Here is a 19,523-nt window from a genome sequence, read left to right on the forward strand (position 1 = left end):
TGAAAAGTGTGATATATTTGTACACAGAACAATGGAGACACGGTTCCGCCTTTGATGGCATCACGCTTTTCTCATGAATATGGAAATTGTCAGTATCAAAACCAAAATGCTGAAGTTTCTGCTGCTTCAGAGGAGGTTGGAATTTATAGCAACGCGGCAAGAAACATTTCATGTCTCCTTGAAAGAAAAACTCAGTTTTTATGGCGGATCAGCACTGCTTCAGCCGTGTGTCTCTTCACGAGTCGTATAGCCTACTTGAATTTTGAGAGTAGGTATACTTTTGTTGAAACTAACTCGCTTTGAAAAAGGAAAATGGTGTTCTTTCTTCATTTCGAAATTATGCTTGCAGAATTTTCCCTTTTTATACAATTTGTCCGTAATATTAGATCTGATAGATTAGTATACTTCGCTCATCGAATCGAAGTCCCTGTAGATAGACGACGACATTGTATTCCTTCCAAAATGGGCCTAAAAGTCATCTCTCAACCACCAACATTTTCAAAAGGGTAAAGAACCTCTGGTATTTCTGCTCGTCCGATTCATCCTGTGTCTTCGCTTCTGGCTTGCAGATAATATAACATGAAATTTAAAACAAAAAGTCACCTTCAACACTGCGAACGGAAGAGGAAAAATGTCAGGGCGCAGCGAGGAGCGAATCCGCCGTGGGCACGACATTTCCCTCGGCAATCAGGCCGCAACACTCGCCATCTGCAAACACAGGCTTTGTGTGCCCCTAACTGGCATCGCATGGGTGGGATGTTGGGAATCAACCGAGTCCCTGTTCTCTATTTTCTGATGCCACGTGTTCCCAATCAGCTCAGTTCCCAATGCCGGCCCCCGAGAGCCATTACCGCACCTTGTGCTCATTAATGCGCACTTCCCTTGGCTATAGCGGTTGCAATGGTGTTAGAAGCTAGCGGCTAGGAGACGTAACTGCGGTGCCACCGACCTTTGTCACCCTTCCCACGTAACCTGCTACAGCCAAGTTTTATTAAAAGATTTTTTTCAACCTGCTGACAGAAGAATCCACCTTTATTATTCAGATCTTCACTATCCAATTATTACTCGATTTTTATTCTCTAGCACTTTATAAATACAAACGCAGCGGTTTACTTTTATAATCATTTTTACCAAGTCAAATCTAAGCATTTCATGTAAAATGCCAGTCCTTTAACAGTAGGCCTAAGTCAAATCAATATCAAAGATCACGCCTTCCCCCAAGCGGTCAAGGAAATCCAACAACATTTATGATAGTGACTGTCTTCACAACTGTACATTCACGTGAAATTGACCTCAACACACGCCCGAGACATTAAAGGACAAATTGGTAAAGAATCCGTCCGAAAAAAGTACGTAGGGTGTCGATACCGGATATAAACTTTCACCTCTACAAATTAAAGTTAAGGAGTTCCTATCTGACAGTTAAGACAAATTATTTGTCTCTTTTCGACACGTGTTCACAACTACAAAGTATTTGTACAATACTTCTGGATGAATTTGGATGCAACCATAATCAGGAATTGTAATTCGAGCGCCCTTACCAGAGGTGCCCAAGTTCATTCTCGTGTCAAAGCCATGGTACGAGGAAAAAAGCCTTGATGACTTAGTCCTCAAAATGGCCGTATATCTGAATTTGAAAGTTACTTTGCAAAATAGAAAAGGATTTATGAACCTATTAATGAAACTTAATGAAATGGAGTAATGCCCCATCTTTGTGTATGTAAGCACGTCTGCCAGATACCAAGCAATAAGCGTTCATCGAGGCTCATGCACGCTTTTCAGGTTCATCGCTATCATGCAAGAATTTTCACAAGAAAATTTATGACAAAAGTTACAACAGTAAAAACCAAGTAGTTTACTATATCGTGTCCTTACTAAGCAATAATAACCTTATGTTGGCTTTAACCCTAGTAGTCCTCAATCCTCCGATTTCAGTAACCTATTTACAAGCTATAGGGTTAGGAATGGAGTTTGTATTTCTTGTGGAGAACGAATAATTTGATTGGAGTGTTGATGCCATTTGCGTTTTGTACTGAATGACAAAGACGGCGCAGTGTATAGTGTAATTCGACCACCAGAATTAGAAGCCATTACTGCGGTGGCATAAGGCTCGTAGACAGGTGGTACGCGCGCGTTACTTGCCTCTTCGACCAATAGGGTGTCGTGATTTGCCAAATGTACGTGCGCGTCAAACTGAAGAATGTGCGTGCGAGTGCGGTGCCACCGCAGTTATGGCGTCTAATCGGATTCCTCCATAAAACCTTCTTCCATAGGCGCTACGGCCACGTCTATTCCGGCGCTCAAGTCTCATTGAATTCCCTTGACCAAAAGGCAGGCGGAATCGGCCCCCTTCCCTCGACATTTTGTTTCGATGTCGCCGCGTTGCAATTTTTTCAGGAGTTGAGCTTTTACGAGTTTTTAGAGTAACTCTTTGCCGTCATTTTGACCTTTTTTTTTTACAAAAATCGAACAACTGTCCTCGCGCAACGCGCATTTTCCCAAAACTGTATACTTTTTCCACTGCAGTGCTGAATCCATGCATGTAGCCATAAACTTGAAGTGACCATAACAACAAAACATAATGTACGATTGAGTTTAAACTTCTCATTGGTAATGATAAGATGTGTCTGTGCATGCAAATGGCCCTAGACACGACAAGTTTCTGAAAAAAAGGAAGGCTTGACATAGCTGAGTTCTTAAGGCGGCGGAACCCCCCCCCCAAAAAAAACCACCTGTGAGATGGGCGAAATAACCCGGTTCTTTTTACGGTTAATTCGTTTACGTCAGGACACGCCGTGCCTCTGAATTAGGAAATAGGCATTGCTGAAAGGAAAAGGCGCCCTCGTGCGACTGAATTATTAGTTCGTGCCAAATCGAAAGCAGTGATATCATACTCGTTTTCTCGAAACTCTGTAGTCTTTATTGTATTACAACACAACAAACGCTTTTCGCCTGACTAATTTTTCAGTGAATTTTATGCAAATTTCAATTTGCAGCACATCTGACTTTAATTTTTGTTTGGAGAGTGTCTTTTCCTCCTTCCATGGTTTAAGAAGTCAGAGGGAAGATTGTATCCACTTGTAACATTCTATCCAACTAAATTTCCTTTTTAACAGTGATAGTACGAACACATCGCTTTAAAACGTCGTCTTCAGGGGTATAGTCCAGACGTGCATCCATAATGCAAGCATAATTTTCTTGGCACCCCCCAGCAGCCATTATCTGTAGTTTGATTATAGCCTGCTGGGATTCTTTGTATGTTGAGACTCTTGACTAGCGATCCTATAAGACACTCAAAATGAGAGGAAGGATATGCCGCCTAATCCGCCTCCACCAGAATTAAGCACCCCCTCATCGGTTGCAAAGAGCCGCATTAGTTGGAAGTGATTGTTGGTGGAGATGCAACTGTGACGCTTGTATTTTCTAGTTGTTCATGAACCAGCGAAGTTCAGTTCCGACCAAAGGAGCCCCCGTTGCTAAAAATAGGTGAAAGCCTTCCATCTCTTGTCATAAGAATCGCGCAGCATCGCAACACCAGATGCATCCCGAAAGTCCACCACACTACGTCAACTCAAGTCCAAGGCAAACCGTCATCGCCTCTCCTTTGGTTTGGACCAAGCGCAATATCTTGTTCATCAACAGTTGTAGCAGATAGTGCGATTGTTGCTGTTTTGGAGGGCATATACCGATGCATAGAATGCATTCCATGCCTGTTCTCCTACCGTCTTTCCCTCTGCTGTATCCACTGCGTACCTCTCCTCTCCTTTTTTCTTAACTTTTATCTTTTTCCCTCTTTTCGTCTTCTTCTCTTTTTTTTTTTCGTCCCTTTCAATTCACCTCGATACCTTTCATTCTTCGTACTCCTCTTGCTTCTGCTCCACGCCTTGTTTCTCCTTACAACTTTCCTCCTTTTCTTCCAGTTTATTTTCAGTGGCATAACCTGGCCCTTCTCGGGAGGGGAGGGGGGTGTGGGGTGGGGGAGCCAGAGGGGGTCAGGAGTTCCCACAGAGTTGCCCTCCTCTTTAATAATCCCTTGCCCATGCCGCAGATTTGTTTCATTTCCGTAAATTCTTGTCATTTGCGTGCATGTTCGTGCGTGTCAGGACTCTTTCTCTTTAGCTGTTAATCTCAAATCCTCTTATCTCACAGGGCCCCTTTTCTTTTCACCCGCGTCCCTAAGGAATCCTCCATTATGGTCTATTTGGCAATGTTGAGAAGGGTTATCGGAGTTTATGTATAATATTTTGGTAAATTTATTTGTATTTCAAATGGACGTTTTATCCTTTTAAAATGTGGGTCTTAATTTACTGTTTTTGGTATTTTAACTGTAGCAAACGGAGAAATAGAAATTCGTAAATTAATTGAATTGAAACTTCAACTGTATCGGAACCATTTTTTTACCTTGTGTGGGCAGGCGTTACTGAGGAATGCCCATGTACCGGCCACTGTGGACCCATAGTTTCATACTAGCCCAAACTTCACAATTGTCCACCAATAAGTTTAATTCGTGACCGACGGGTGATCACGTTTAGAGTCATCGCACAGCTTGGGGTGCGTTGTTTTATCTTCCCTCTCCACGGTGAATGTCAAAGTTGAATAATGTCGGTGGCTTAACTCACTTAGATTTCCTACAATTCTCTGAAATGAGAACAGGAAATGTCTTTAATGTTGTTAACTTTTGCCCGTGCACCCCGTTTTTGGGTGGGGTAGAAGGGGTAAACTGGGAACCGAGCAGCCATTTTTTTCTTTCATAAAAGAATCATCTCCCCGAAAGACAGGTGGTACAAACAACCAACAAAACAAAACAAAACAAAACAAAAGTGGCGACAGGTATCCATGGGACAACTCCCCCCCCCTTCCCCGTGGATACGCCAATCTGATATAGGGTGTCCTGAAAAGGAAGGCACCATTTCAGGATGAATTGCTAAATGACACATTTTGATGTATTTGCGCTTCATTTCAAACTCGTTTTAACCTTTCTCATTTAATACCAGCAAAGCATGGTGCTTGTGTCACGTATGCCGGATGCCAACATGCGCTTAGTTCGATTGGCGAAAGGACGTGTTATGCACTAGGTTTCATTAAAGACCCAAGCAGAATCTTGATGGTATCAAATGGAGGACGACACGACTTTTCAAATGAAGTACACATTGCAGGAAAATGTTGATCAGTTACTGAGTAATTTACCAGAAATTCTGCCCCCCCCCCCCTTTAGCACATTTCCTAAGTTTCCCTTGAACTGATGGTAACGCCGGTATTATTATAGGCCAGTCTATAACAATGTGTGGATAATCATTTTACAGCGAAATAAAAAATAAACTGAGCTAAACGACATCTCAGCGGTCCCGCTGGTAACATGGATGGCAGGTGCGAGCCAGCCGGAGCGGCCAGCGTGCATCCAGACCGTGCCTTCGTCACCCCAACTCAACCATAATGCAGAGGGACTGCGCGCGGCTGGAGCCGGCAGCTTGCATCCTTGTGTCTCCCGGTGGAAACATGCGTGCTCACAAGCGCGTAGAGTTTGAAAGATCAAGAGAAGGCGGACGGGTTCGACATCCTGAAATCTTGGACCTGGCCAAGTCGGTCATTGGGAGTTCAGTGCACTGTTTAAGCTGGCTCATTTTGAGACGAGACTATAAGTCACAAGCAAAAAATAGACTCGAATGAATTGGCAAATTGAATCATCGTGGGACAAGCCACAAGGATTAGCTGTTCAGCATGTGATGAGGCTCTGGAATTAGGTAATAGTAAAAAAAAAAATTAGTCCAAACCTAAAAGTGATCCAAACAATTTTGGAAAAATTGAACATTATAAACATGGACGATATTAGGCAATACATAACCGCTTCTATTCAAAGCCAGTTCTCAAGCATTTTGCAAATTATCGGCGTGGTTCGAAGTTTTCTTTTTCTCTCAATCAAAAATAAAAAGAAAAATTCTCTCCCACCCCTTCCCTCAATTGGCATCTAAATCAGTGTGTCATTAGGGCAAGAAAAGGGTTTGGTTATCACGTCGCTTAAGGTTAAAAATATCTCAGAGCTGGTTTTATTACCCTTGACACCCCAATGTCAAGATAACGGTTTGAATCTTAGTATATTATTCAAGGGAACGTTTAGGGAAGTGGTTCAGATATTTTGGATTGCGGCCGCCACAAAATGTAATTTGTTGCTGTCACCGTTTTATACAGTTTTTGACAATGACAATTCTTTGACAAAAAATTGGCGCCATGTATACAAAATGTAAATCCGACGGGTGTAGGAGACACACACACAGAGGGCTGCACAAAAGGGAGTGGCTTTAATAAAGGAATAAAATCTGAGAATAACAACCAAGTTACTCAAATTTTCAGAGTTGTTCAGGGCGGGCGGTTAGGGCCATTTTGTAACTTCGAAGAAAAAAGGAGAGAAACACCGAATAAACCAATTGAAGTTAACGATACTTATATAATTTATTCTTGTATTAATATCTTACTTTCCAGGCAGACCTGAAAACTGCTTGATTCATACTTTGATTAAATTCGTATACGTGTATTTACATTTTAATCCTACGTTTAATTCGCCTCTAACATAAGAATGGCCTTACTCCACAAAATCTCGTGAATTCCCGAAAAATGCAACGAGAATTTGTCTATGTAAACGACTGACATTATTTCAGAACACAGCGTGTGGATGGGACGAAATTCTATACAGCAAAATAACAGGATGTCTGCAGTACTTAGTGTTTCAGGTAAATCATTGGAATATGTTATAAAGTATCCAACATCAGAAAAACAGCAAAATCACTGGCAAAGCGAGCTGACCGAAACGAACAGCAACTTCTTGAATGTAGGCTATAATGTTTTTACAAACATGCAGAATGTGGCAAGAATACAATATTTAAATAGAATAAAGTACAAGAGATGTTTCCCCGACGCTAGTTCGTTTCACATGAGTCCAACTAAGGGCTGAACAATCAACAGTGATAATCACCCGAAATTTAGATTAATAACGTGGGTTTCCCACTGGAATCTCGAGTTTTTTATCGACCTTTTCGAGTATAAATGAAATAATTATATTTCACTCGAAGTCATTATGTCCTAAGCTTTAGTCAAAGGGAGTGGATGTCCACTCTATAAGACCAAATTCCATTCTTCGGAAGCTAGTTTTCTGTCCAAATATGCAAACTTTATTTCAACTTGCACATACTTCAACTCATTGTATTTTTCCTTTCGTTTCTTGATGAACAATGCAACCTTGCAGCCACACGTTTATCCCCCAAATTCTGTCCCACAACTCTATGGTGACACTGGACTTGAATTGGCTCAGTACAGCTTTGAAAGGGCCCCACGGTGCCGATTACAGCTCTGTTCATTTGCTCAGCGATGATTAACCTACCTCCCCCCCCCAGCACAGAAAGAAAACACGGTCCTGGAAAATATGAGCTGCGACAGGAAAACGGCTCGGCATTATTTTGAGTTGTTTTCAGAATTGGGATTATACCGTTTTATTATCATACACTAAAATAATAAAAGTATACAAAATCAATTATGTGGTCAAAGTGGTGCAAGGTATAGTCATACATTTTGGTCACCCATGTAACTTTTTATAGTCATTTGCCTAATCATGATTTTTCTTAAATGGGACGGATAGATTTACACGACAAATTGTCGGTTTCGAGAACGTTACAAAACGTTACGTCTGATGCTGTGTGCAACCGACAACGGTGGACCTCTAGACTAAACTATGTTATTATTATTTACAATAATTACTGTATACATTTACATTTTAAAATAATCTTTATATCGTCTTACATTCTGAAACATTCACAGTAGGTAATGTACAAAGACTTCACGAGAGAATTGTTCATGGAAATTATCACATGATTATCCCCACTAAAGAGTACAACGACTGAATTAGCACCAATGACTCGGGGAGGTTTTGAGCATGAAGTTTGCAGAGACTGGGCGTGGGGTTACATTGTAATGTAATTACACATACGACAAAACGTTTACCTCGATAACATTGCAAGGCCATTCCATGTTATGTATCAACCACAATGCTTGTTCACATAGTGATTAGGCATCAATGTTCAGATTCCCGAAGGGATGGCCGCCGTTAGTCCGAAGCATCCTGTTGTGACGAACTTTAAGAACTTCTGAAGCAAAGTTTTGCATATGAAATTTTGTCAATTCAAGATGTCAATTCAACACCTTCGTTTCGTTCTCATAAGTGTTTCTCTGGAAACTGAGCCAGAAATCAAATCCAAAACGGTTGTAGCTAAAAGTGAAAATATGGACACAGCACAATGGATACTTCATTCCGTCAACAAATTCTATTCTTTCTTTATACAACTCATCCGGAACAGATCGAGTAGTTTCCACTCTAATAGTCTGGTACCTTTTCCAGCATTGCGATAAGAAAGAAGCAATTTTTTCAGAATAGATGGCATTTTCGGATTTACCCTTATTACGCCTATACCTAATTTTGAAAACAATTTCCAAAAGCAGCTATGGCAAGCACAGGCGTGTCAAACTGACTTGAATGACTTTTTCATAGAACTTTATGTGAATACTGGAAGCATGTAAATAGCCCTCAAACTTAAGGCCTGGAGCTTCTGTAGATGAGGGCTAAACTTACTTAATTAGCCCTACTAAAAAGCGAGAAAGAACGGTACGTCCGATTTTAGTGAAATTGAGTCAAAATCATCGCAAGACAGAAGCAAAAAAAATCCCTGAAGGGTTTGACAGTTGACTGGATAACGATACCAGGGGCGTAGGCTGGTTTGGCCCCCGGGGAAAGCGGAACTCCAACTTCCTTAAACGAGGAAGGCAAGTGCTCACGTGAAAAGCAGATTTCCCCATGCAGAAACAAGTTCATGTACAGTATTTGCTATTTTACTTTTCGATCATCGTGTATCGAATATTCACATGTTTTCACCTTTATAACATAACGTACTGCTGTTTGGTTTTAAATATAATAAAAATGAACACCTCAAGTGGAATTCCCTTCTACTGGCTGGGGGTGCGTCCGTACCCCCAGCCTACACCCTTGGGTACGACACGATTAGGGTTAAGAAACGACCAAGAAGACAGGGCTTCGCGGACCATTACACGTTATAGCACTCCAGGAAAGTGCGCGTTAAAAGTTATTCACAGCGCCCGAACTGCTCATCAAAACGTGCTTGGTATAAAACGCCGTTTGCAATCACAAGCCGGAAATCTCAGGGCACCTTCTGGACGATACGAGAAGGCTGAGAGACCGATGAGATGTCAAAACGAGTTGCACTCAACAAGTCCTCCCAATCCAACCGACGAAATTCTATACTTCCTGCTGCAGGTTATGTCCATTTCCTACGCTAATTTTCAGCTGGGCTAAAAAAAAATCCATTTGCCACTTCCTTTTTTTTTCATTTGTTTATTTATTTTTTATAGTGCATCTCTCTATAACAGAAGTTCTGTATGAGCGTTCTCGAGAATACTGAAACATTTTGTCCAAAAGCCTCATTTATCCAACCACGAAGTGCCCATATTCTGGAAAAGCTGGTGAAAGGCCAGTGCATATGAAAATCTGCGTTTAGAAGGGAAATGGCTCCCAAGTGTCAGAGGTGGTGTACGAAGTGGTGTTTCCAGAGGGCGTGAGACTTGAAAAAAATCCGATTTTTGTTAACGAAAGATAGATGACTGCCAGATTGAAAAACAAAGCCCAAGCGCGCATGAGATCCTCACCTCCTCAGTATAATAGACTGGCTCTCACAGAGCTTTATCCAGTCAGCTTCGGTCAGTTATCGGGAATTAAATCGATAATTTGCATTAATTGTCACTTTGAGTTGCTTCCGTTTGTATATCAACATAAGCCTGCGACTGGGACGTGTTTTCGGGTGGAGTTGGGGTGCGTCTCCACGTTCCTATTGCTCATGGTTCTTGTTTGTTTTTTTCTAACGGGAAAAGTGCAGAGGACAGATAAGCATTTCCCCCCAATAAATCTTTGTTTATTTTCCAGAAAGTCTATATATTTCCCAGTTCATAGCAAATAGTGCACCAGGCCACGGCCCGACACATGTCAGCCTGCTCTATAATTGGACGCCGTAATTCCAATACCCCCTCCCCCGCTGTCAGCCCTGGCCAGACTCACACGGGACACTCACACGCCCTGACGGCAGGCTGGAAATCCACCCTTAAGCCGGCGGTAATCCCCAGGATTATCCTGGCCCGCTCCGATGGTGCCTGGGGACCTCATGAACTCCCCGGGAATTTTTTTATTTCGTATTTCACCCTCCCCACGTCTCTCTTATGTGTCTATATAATCAAGTTGATTCGGTTCTTCCTTCCGGCCCCAGGTCAGCGTAGACCGCCCGTGAGCCTTCTCCCTACCACGCGCTGCTGATAACAATTTCTCCATCCAAAGTCGCAACACTAATATTTATGAAATGTGATGATGTACGAAAGTAAACTTCGCTGGCGAGAAGGGGTTAGAGTGATATACACAGCACAGTGTAAGCTACGGGTCAAGTGCAGATGTCCACACCATTAAGGTTTCAACATGTCTGCGGAAATTCCAAGGCCAATTGGTGACGCAACTTATCCCAAGTTCATCAGTCAGGAGCGCGTGTGCCCTGAATGATTGAATACCGTGCCCAACGCAGGCCAACACAGTAGGTGTGGCCCCCAAAAGTACAAGGGAGTAAGGCTCAGTCTGCGCTGGAAAAAAAAAGATATTAGCAGGAAAATGTGTGAAAGTGTTTTACTTTTGAATGCAAAAGGGAGGATCGGGTTGAAATGTAAATCTACAAATCAAGATACCTTTTCTGAGAACCTTTGCGTTCTGCCCGTCTGACTGAAGGTGTGCACTATGTCTTTGTCGAGCGATATGACTAGATATGATAGATTTGGTAGCACAAAATGCAAATGTCATCTTAATGAGCAAGGAGCATGCACAACATTGTGGTTAATAACAACGAATGGAACAAGCATGACATATTAATCTTCTATCTCCCCAACAAAAAAAAATAAGTGATACACTAATGGCGTTGCGCTTCATTTGCGCTTCAAATACCATACGAATACTGACTGAAGTTTCTAGACAAGCAATGCAGATGTTTCTCATACTTTATACAGTGAACAATCACATGTTTTGTACATGTATTTTTTTTCATAATGAATGTACAACACTCATGAATTATTCACATATTGATGGCTGATGCCATCACTGTGACACAAAGTTGGTTGGTAACCTCGGTGACCCTCCTCCGAAATGTTTGTTATCATTTTCACATTATTACTGTGAATTTTGTTACTATCCGTAGGGCGCCACCAGTTGATCGTGGGAGTCTAATATGTATTATGTACAGTCAGATTGAGCACCTGTGACTTACTCCCTTCGCTTCGAAAATGATAGTTGAAACAGTTATGTAAAATAATGTACGACGAGTTGTTCTGTGGTGCAACTTCGCTTGGATGTTCCTGGTCACAACATCTTAAGAAGAGTCACTACTAAAAAGTCACTGAATACCTGAAGTTTTTGCACCAGTAGAATGGTCTCTTGGATCCTGGTGGGAGGATTTGGTCACTCCTAACTGGCCCTTGTGATCAGTAGTCCATTGGCCCTATGATTAGTCATACCATAGAGGCCTTGCTCTCTATGGTAATACTGGGCGCGGAACCCCTGATTCATGCCATGGCTCCGACCATGGACCCAGTGGAAGAGGACATGGGCAGGCTGCATGGCACGGGCACGTGGGTGGGTCCGGTGGGGTAGAGGGAATTGCACAGGGAGGACGGACTGTACGCCATGGAGTGCGGTGCCACGTGCGAGTGGTGGTGGGGGTGGTGCAGGGCCGTGGTGGTGGGCCCGGCCATGGTGTAGTCCGACATGCCGCCGTGGTAGTGCGCGTGGGAATGGGCCAGGTTCTGATGTTGCTCGGCGAACATGGGGAACTTCGGGTAGCCGTCATCCATGGGCTTCATGGATTCCATGACCAGTTTGCCCTTGTTCTTCTTGGACTTGGTGGACAGCTTACGGTTCCGCGTCTGGATTCCATCCTTCTTCATCGTTAATGGCCGGTTGACCTGGACGGGAAAAATCAACAGAGGGTGCTGTTGGTCAGAATTGCGTTCGAAGCCCAGAATGTAAAATTAAACAGGATAGATTTGTCTGTTGTTAAATCTTCCTCCACTGATTTTTCCAAGAAAACAGAAAAGAAGTCGTAGCGGCCAGTAAAGACCCATCTATGCAAATGAAAATCAATGAAGCTCAGAGTATGTTTTGGTAGGGTCCTTCATAAGAAGGTTTGGTTGGCAATTTGGAAGGGAGCAATACCTCCGCTGCAGCACATGCAAGATGCACCTATGAACCACCAAATGTCAGGCGCATAAGCACCATCATGAATAGGGTCAACGAGTAAAAGGTGTGCCCCCTTCCCTGAAACATGTTTGCTTCATTGCACCACGGACTCCAGAGTCTCTCTTTGGGGGCACATGTGCTATTCTCAGCCGGTCCCAGTACGCCTAGGCACGGTCAGGCGGCTCGCTAGCCTGTCAGTCAAGTGTGCCTGACATGTATATTAAGCCTGCCTGTCAGTCACAGCGCTAGCTCTGAGGAGTACCTCAGCCCCTTGGTTATGCAGGCTGCTTGTCTAAAATACATCTTGATTACATGTCTCCCCCTTTCGGTTTGAGACAGATTCGAAAACGGTCGAACGGCATCTGCAAACTGATGTGAACCTATGCTGTAGACTCCCAATTCTTATTTTAGCTTATATCTCTCGTTCCCCTAGAGGAACACAGAAGGCGAGCATATACATTACGAGGGACAGTATACACATTTCTTTCTTAATTAACATCCTAATCTTCCTTTGCCAACAGGCTCGTAGACAGGCTTTTGTCTTCCTGTTGCAAATGAGAAGTTTGGCTCTGTTTAGGTGCAGTTGTAGTGTTAACCTGGTGTCAAATCAACGCCCGTCCCGATTTGTTCTTAAATTCTCAAGATCGTTGTATTTCCGAGTGTGCACCCTCCGACCTTACTGCTTGCCTGAATGGAAATTGTTTTTACTTTTTTTTTGTGATGTCTTTTTTGTTGGCCTGCATTCTAATATTTGTTTCAATTCCGAGACTTTGTTTCGTGATGTTGACTGAGCTTTCTACGAAAGGAATTGTGATTTGTCTCCGGGGATAACGTTGAAGGGTGCACAACGGCTCAAAATGGAGGTCCAGCAATGCATAGTGGAAGTGAATCAGTATTGCCGCGCGTTTTCTGCCGACCAGTCAGAACCCGAAGAGCGCATTTACGGGTGTGTGCTCTCTATCGTCACATAAACATCCCTATAGTAAAGCCCAATACCTTTTCAGACTTGCACGGTAGCCAGGATTTTTAAGCATAAGTGACATTATCGATGCTGGAATCTGTGTTATGATTGGGACAGCCGAGGTCCGTTAACTCTGCGTCTGGTGCTAACAGGGCAAGTATATTGGCTGTGGCCCGCCCAAATTAGCTCCTGGTTCGAATTACGGCCTCTCTTAGAGCATTTATCTCTCCACCCAAATACATCGAAAAAAGGGTAAGGAGTATCTGATCTGCTTCTGCATTTAGATGATCATTGCATTGATCAGTGATCAGATTGCTTCCGTTTCCAAAGGAATTCGACAACTTTTCTGTTGCCAAATCTTATGTGAAATTTGGTTTGTCCAAAATCTACGCGGGATTTTACTGATGTCATACTTATTAATGCATTATACATTTTAAAGACATTTATGTTTGCTGAGGCAAACACCGTTATTTATCTCTATTGACTGAATATAAAGGTATAAGATCACTGTTTTAGCAAGTACAAACCATTGCGACAGAACCACAAAGTACAGTTACCGGAATGTGACTGAAACTGCCTTTGAGTATGAGTGTGGAGTGCGCGAATACCTGCAGTCCTAAAAGATCTGATGACTTCAGACATTGACGTCACTGGCTTGACAACCAATCAAGGGGCGCTCGGCTGACTTTTTACCGCAGTCGTTGCATACGCCTAAGGCATTGAGGGCGCCCTGATATCGACAACTATACCTGCGTCCTCAGACTGTAAGGTACTGGGCATGCACAAATATGCCAGCTATAATAAGTAAATCGCCAGGATAGGAAAAGGGATATGATTTCAGTACTATGCACTGCCGTGAGCTATTTCCAACCTTGCGGACATCTGCACGGATTGTGACATTCTGAGGAAAGGGCACCTTTGTTTACTTAGATAACTCCCTGTGCGTTAGAAGTTTCACTCCCGTATGCGTCAGAGTTTGTTACTCTGTCTCTTTGTCAACGTCAAGTTCGCGGTGGATTCGATTTTGGCAGCATGCAGAAATGTTTTTCGCTGCAGATTACATTTTACCGAGTCATTAACGTAAGCAGGTCAGGCCGCATACGTTTGTCATCAGCGTGTACGCGGGACCAACAGAACTGCCACTTATAATTGCCGCGCACAGAAGCCGAGCGACTCTTTTGGGAGTCGAGCGTGCCTCTGCGGCGGTCATGGAGCCCCCGTGGCCCTGGGTTCAAATCCCACCCAGGTGACAAGGAAACACACTATTGGACTGAAATCCCCAGCTGACCCGGTAAAAGGAAGAAATTTCCCCTGTCGGGGAAAAGGTGCAATCTTTGTATAAACCTAGCACACGTAGCCGCTATAGTTAGCGGTGGCTTCCACGGGCGCGTGGGCTGTTGTTAACTGCGGCTGAAAGTTTCGATCACAGCCTAATCAACTCTGAAATACCTGCAGCGACTTTAATGAACAAACATGGACGGGATCAAACTAGCGACAATAGAGATCTTTCTCATATTCTCATGAAAAAAACCGAAGTTTTCACTGAAACTGTGCACGTACTACGATGTGCCAGTGGTGCCCATTTTCAGAAACAAGGACCATACTATAACATCTTGGCAGTTTTTTTCAATTACTAATCAAGTCATTCTAAGAAACGCTCATGAGGGGAAATCTACCCCCATGTGTACCCCTCAAATCTTTCAAAGAAAATGTACAAAAAAACGCGGTTGAACCTACACCTTTTTAGTTTTTATTAAATTAGGCCTAATAGCTCCATGAATCAATTTAAAACCGTGTTACCTACATTTGTATGTCATGCATGAATCGCGGGGATTTTTTAGTTGAAAAGAATTAAATATGACGTCAAATACACTGCAAACATTCACTGTGAAAAGCCGAAATTTACCGAATATTGGTTACAGGCTTCACGGCATTTTTCTTAAGACACAATTTTTGCAACTTTGTACTCGTCTTCATAAACTTTCTTTGTATTCTTTATTACACTTAATCTTATCCATGTTTCCTGGACAACTGATGGCGCTGTTGCTGGGATGTTATCTACAGAAGACAGCTTAGTGCATAGGTTTTTCTATGTCGACCTAGAATATATACTTAATGAAAACTTATCAGAGAAAGGGATTGATGCTTGCTTTCTGCCAGTATGCACACAAACAACAATGAATCAACAAAGAAGAAAAAATCTAGTCCAGCAAACTCTACAAAACTCTAGGACTTGTTTCTGTACAAACCAGTGTAACACAAAGGCTTGCTTCCTGGGATTACATCACAGTTTTGCTCATGAATATGGAAATACTCATTGGCATAAAACAAAAAAACAGTAAAATGCCCTTTAAAACAGTTAAACAAAAGTTGAAAAATAAAAAGTTTTATTTTAGAAAAAAATGTGCATCTAGAAGGTTTGTATATTAAAACAAATTGTTGCAGCTACCTTTAAAAGAATCAGCTGCCTTCACGTTTGGGGATAGGGGTGGCCAATTCTCTTATAACTCTTACTTTTATCTGAAGTACACGTTGGAAAATGAAAGGAAAATGATACAATAGTAAATTTATACCTCAACTATTAACGACGCTTATAACAACAATTGAAGCCATTTTGTGCAGAAAGTTATCCACTGTAGCGTTGTGAGCGACGTAAGGTCACTGTTTCCGGTACAGTGCGGTCAAAGACACACTAACCCCATTTTAGTATGGCGCTTTCCTGGCTGTTCAGGTCAACACTGATGCGCAAGGAACAGTAGCAAATTCACAGTAATAACTGGGAGGGCACTGGTAGTTTTTAATACACACTGCCACATAGAAATGGATACAGGTGTCAACTTTATCAAACTCAAAAACCACTTGTACATGTCTATAGTTATCAAATAGCCCAGGGGAACCCCAATTTTTTGACAATGATAGAATTGCATTCGTGCCTTGGTGAGAAACACCCCTCCCCTTGATAAATACCACGATGTTTTCTCATTATTGGTGGTGACACACCAACAAGAAAACTTGTCAGTCACGTGACGCTTGATACATGGAATTGGCTGACGAATTTACTCAGACTGTTACATTAAATTCGAAACAGATGGTCGGTCCGACTGGCCATGGTAGATTGCACTGATTCTGTCAGAAAGAATCATGTAGGCTTATCTCAGACAGCCGGTCGAGCACAGACATCAAAGCAAGGAGAATACCGAGACATTACGCTACATTTCAGAGAAGTTAAGCGATGATGACTATCACGGCTACGTCGCACTGTGTTCGGAAACGCCATCACGACTTTTCCTGACATGCCGAGTTCGTTGCACGCGTCTGGGCCAAATAGATCACAATACCTATTTGATATTTTGTTGTCTTCATCCATGAGTGACTGAGGGTCCGATCCTTACGTTTGAACTTCAAGCCACAGCGAGTAGGACTACATGCACAGCAAACACTGAAGCACTGACCAAAGACCATTTGTTTCAAACAGAGAGCCCCTCATGGAAAGTCATGGCTTAGCGAAGGGTGAACCATGATTTCTTTGAAAAAGACACGGAAGAGCTTACTGACCGGAAGACGATATTAAGCCGAGGCAATAAACTACAAGCAAACAATTCCGACCCGCTGAAATGTCTTTGGAAAAAATTACTAAATTGGCTTAAATTACCTTCCTTCTCCCTGCTTCTTCTTGACTGATATACGGCTATGGCTCTGTTCGCCACGCCCCATGGTAAAAAAAATCAATGTGAAAAACGAGACCTCAGTACTCTGGCACAGTCCGTTATACAAGGCCCACACTCCGCGAGGAGATTTCCTGTACTGGCTAAGCTTTGTATGACCTTTCAGACCTCGCTGGGGATGGGTCACCCGATCTCTCTTGACGTCATAAGATCCGGGTTATTTTATAACAATTATGGGGGGGGAGGTTCTGAATCCTTACGTCTTCTTAAAAGCGGTAAAAAGGTAAATCGTTTTAAGAAGTTCATTTTTAACCGTTCTCATATGCGAAGGATACGTGGAATGAAGGTGGTTAATTGGTTGACTGGAAATATCCGGCTAATTCAAAGTGTTGGTTATTCCGCGGAGCAGAGGAGGTCTTTTGTTACGACGCGCCTTCTTCAGACCCCATAATTTGCCCGACAAGCCAACTGTAGTCACCGCTTTGATGGTTATATCCCCTGCGCCGCACGTCGCATGTCATAATCTTCACACCTTCAAAATCACCAGTTCCTTGTTATTTGAAAGGCTGCATGACAGCTTCACCCGACCATAAACCATAAACCATCCTAACCACGTGGCGCGTGCGTCTCTGACTCCACCCAAGCCACGCCAGATTAGACAACGCTGGCTTAAAAAAGAGTTGGGCAGGACAAATTGCTGAACAGAGTTAAATAAGAATTGTTTGCACGACGTTTTTGACGACGGAGAATCGTCAAAACCTTTCGATAATTGGAATACAACTTCAAACTCTCTAGTTGGTTTTAAGTGAACGTGAGCGCGCTTGATACTATTGCCATTCAATTTCACTGTGGTTTTCAGAACCACACAGTCATCAAGAATACTTGCGATGATGGAAGTGGCAGGGTGGAGTGAAGAGTGTGTCTTGATGGATGGCTTACCATCACCACAGTGCGCCGGGAAAACTTTTGACAGTCCCTTTAAGATTCTTATCTCTGTCAGCCACGCGCATGCCACACGCCGACCCAAGGCCCCAAGAGCCAGTCGCCTTGGCCGGGTGGCACGCGGCAACCAGCAGGGCGGCTGTTTATCGCCAGCTTGGGAGCCAATTTAGTCGTCTCGTTTTACATGATCTGTACAACTTTCACTATTCGGGTGTTTCTTGGAGGGTCATGTTGATACTTTATTTCCGCGTCGTTTCGCTTTCACTTGCGAAATCTTATATGCTTTAGTATGGGGGCATCACTTTACAGTAGCACTTGTACTCGGGTATTTCTGGGGGTGAATTATTCGAGTCCGCCCATAAAGTATCTCCATCACCCTTCTGGAAGGAGAAGTATCAACAAGGACCTAATCTGACAGCGTTCGATTTCTAAACTGAATCCGAATGATATAACTGGTGCAAGTCACACTTCCTCGTTGCTCGAGGAAAGCGACCAAAAAGTCTGGTTTCGCGTGTTGCCATAATAGAATTTGCCTCCAGCGCGCTCGGGCTCCTTGTTCAACAGCAGAAAGGGAATCGGGAGTGGCAGTTCAGCGGAGGTCGTATTGCATGAACCAGGTCACCGATGTTGGGTTGATATCTTTCTCATGTGTCATACAAACATTTCAGGACCACCGTACCCCCCCCCCATATAAACTAAGTACGTTGCAGGTATACAGGCCTACAAGGATATCAACAAAGCATGAGGAAGACAAGGAGCAATGCTGAAGTTTTGTTTGGCTTTGTTAGTGTTTGGGTTTTTTTTTCAGTGGAATTTCCCATTACTTACAGACAAAATAACAGTGTCATCAAAACATTTCTAAGGCAAACGTACATTCACATAAATCTATCAAATGAAAACACGTTCTGATCTGTGGCTGTCCATTTGAAAGAAAATCTAGGAAACAGATAAGAAAAATACTTCCTATTGCATTGTCAATGGCTTTCCATATCGGGAAAGGGACAAATAGTGCGAGACTGACAAGTTCATCCTTATGAAGCACTCACACAGAGAAGATATCCACAAATATTTTTATTGGTCTCTTTTCAGGAAAACCGTTCAAAGAGATGTTCTGGCAATTCTTTAATCGCGATGTCGCGGGAACACTCTTTGTTCAGGGACTAACGGAATGATGTGCTATGGGCTCCGAACTGGACCAAGAGAGGGCGCAATTTTCTTGGCAACGGGGCTCCTTTGGTAGTAACTGCGTATCGCTGGCTCAACGCAAGCGTTGCAGTCGCATTGCTACCAACATGGTTTTTTTTCAACCTTAGTCAACTTATCCTGATCAGGGCGGAAAAGCTGGTCCACGTTCGTAAAGACCGGATCAAGAGGAAAAGTGCTAATGGCCCGAGTCGAGGACGAGCGTCCTTTCTCTTAAGTTGGTCTCAAACAAACGTTAAAGCACGGCAAAGCACATATCAATCTGTTCCCATTCGAAATGCCTTCCGTGACGGAAAGTCACAAGTTGAAGGATTTCTTCTTTTTTTTCAAGCACCCATTTAGCCTTACGATTCGTGCCTCCCAGTACCTCATCAACCGTTTACGACCAGCCACGTGATAGTCTCTCGACCAATAGAAATGGCTGAACTGCCTTGGG

The 19,523-nt window shown here is 43.0% G+C and overlaps 1 protein-coding gene across 5 annotated transcripts in view; it reads right to left on the reverse strand.

Annotated features, from left to right (window-relative positions):
* Positions 1 to 6,422: 6,422 nt before the first annotated feature.
* Positions 6,423 to 19,523, reverse strand: part of LOC110987737 (GATA-binding factor 2-like) — a 62,969-nt gene continuing 49,868 nt past the window's right edge. For all 5 annotated transcript variants that reach the window (XM_087135815.1, XM_087135813.1, XM_022250759.2 and 2 more), the window contains one exon: positions 6,423 to 12,042. In XM_087135815.1, the coding sequence (XP_086991941.1) occupies positions 11,644 to 12,042 (399 nt within the window). In that variant the 3' untranslated portion in view covers positions 6,423 to 11,643. The remainder of the gene's footprint in view (positions 12,043 to 19,523) is intronic.

This window comes from Acanthaster planci, linkage group LG04 (assembly GCF_054643075.1).
Source record: "Acanthaster planci isolate LZ-2023a linkage group LG04, COTS_SCS, whole genome shotgun sequence".
Taxonomy (NCBI): domain Eukaryota; kingdom Metazoa; phylum Echinodermata; class Asteroidea; order Valvatida; family Acanthasteridae; genus Acanthaster; species Acanthaster planci.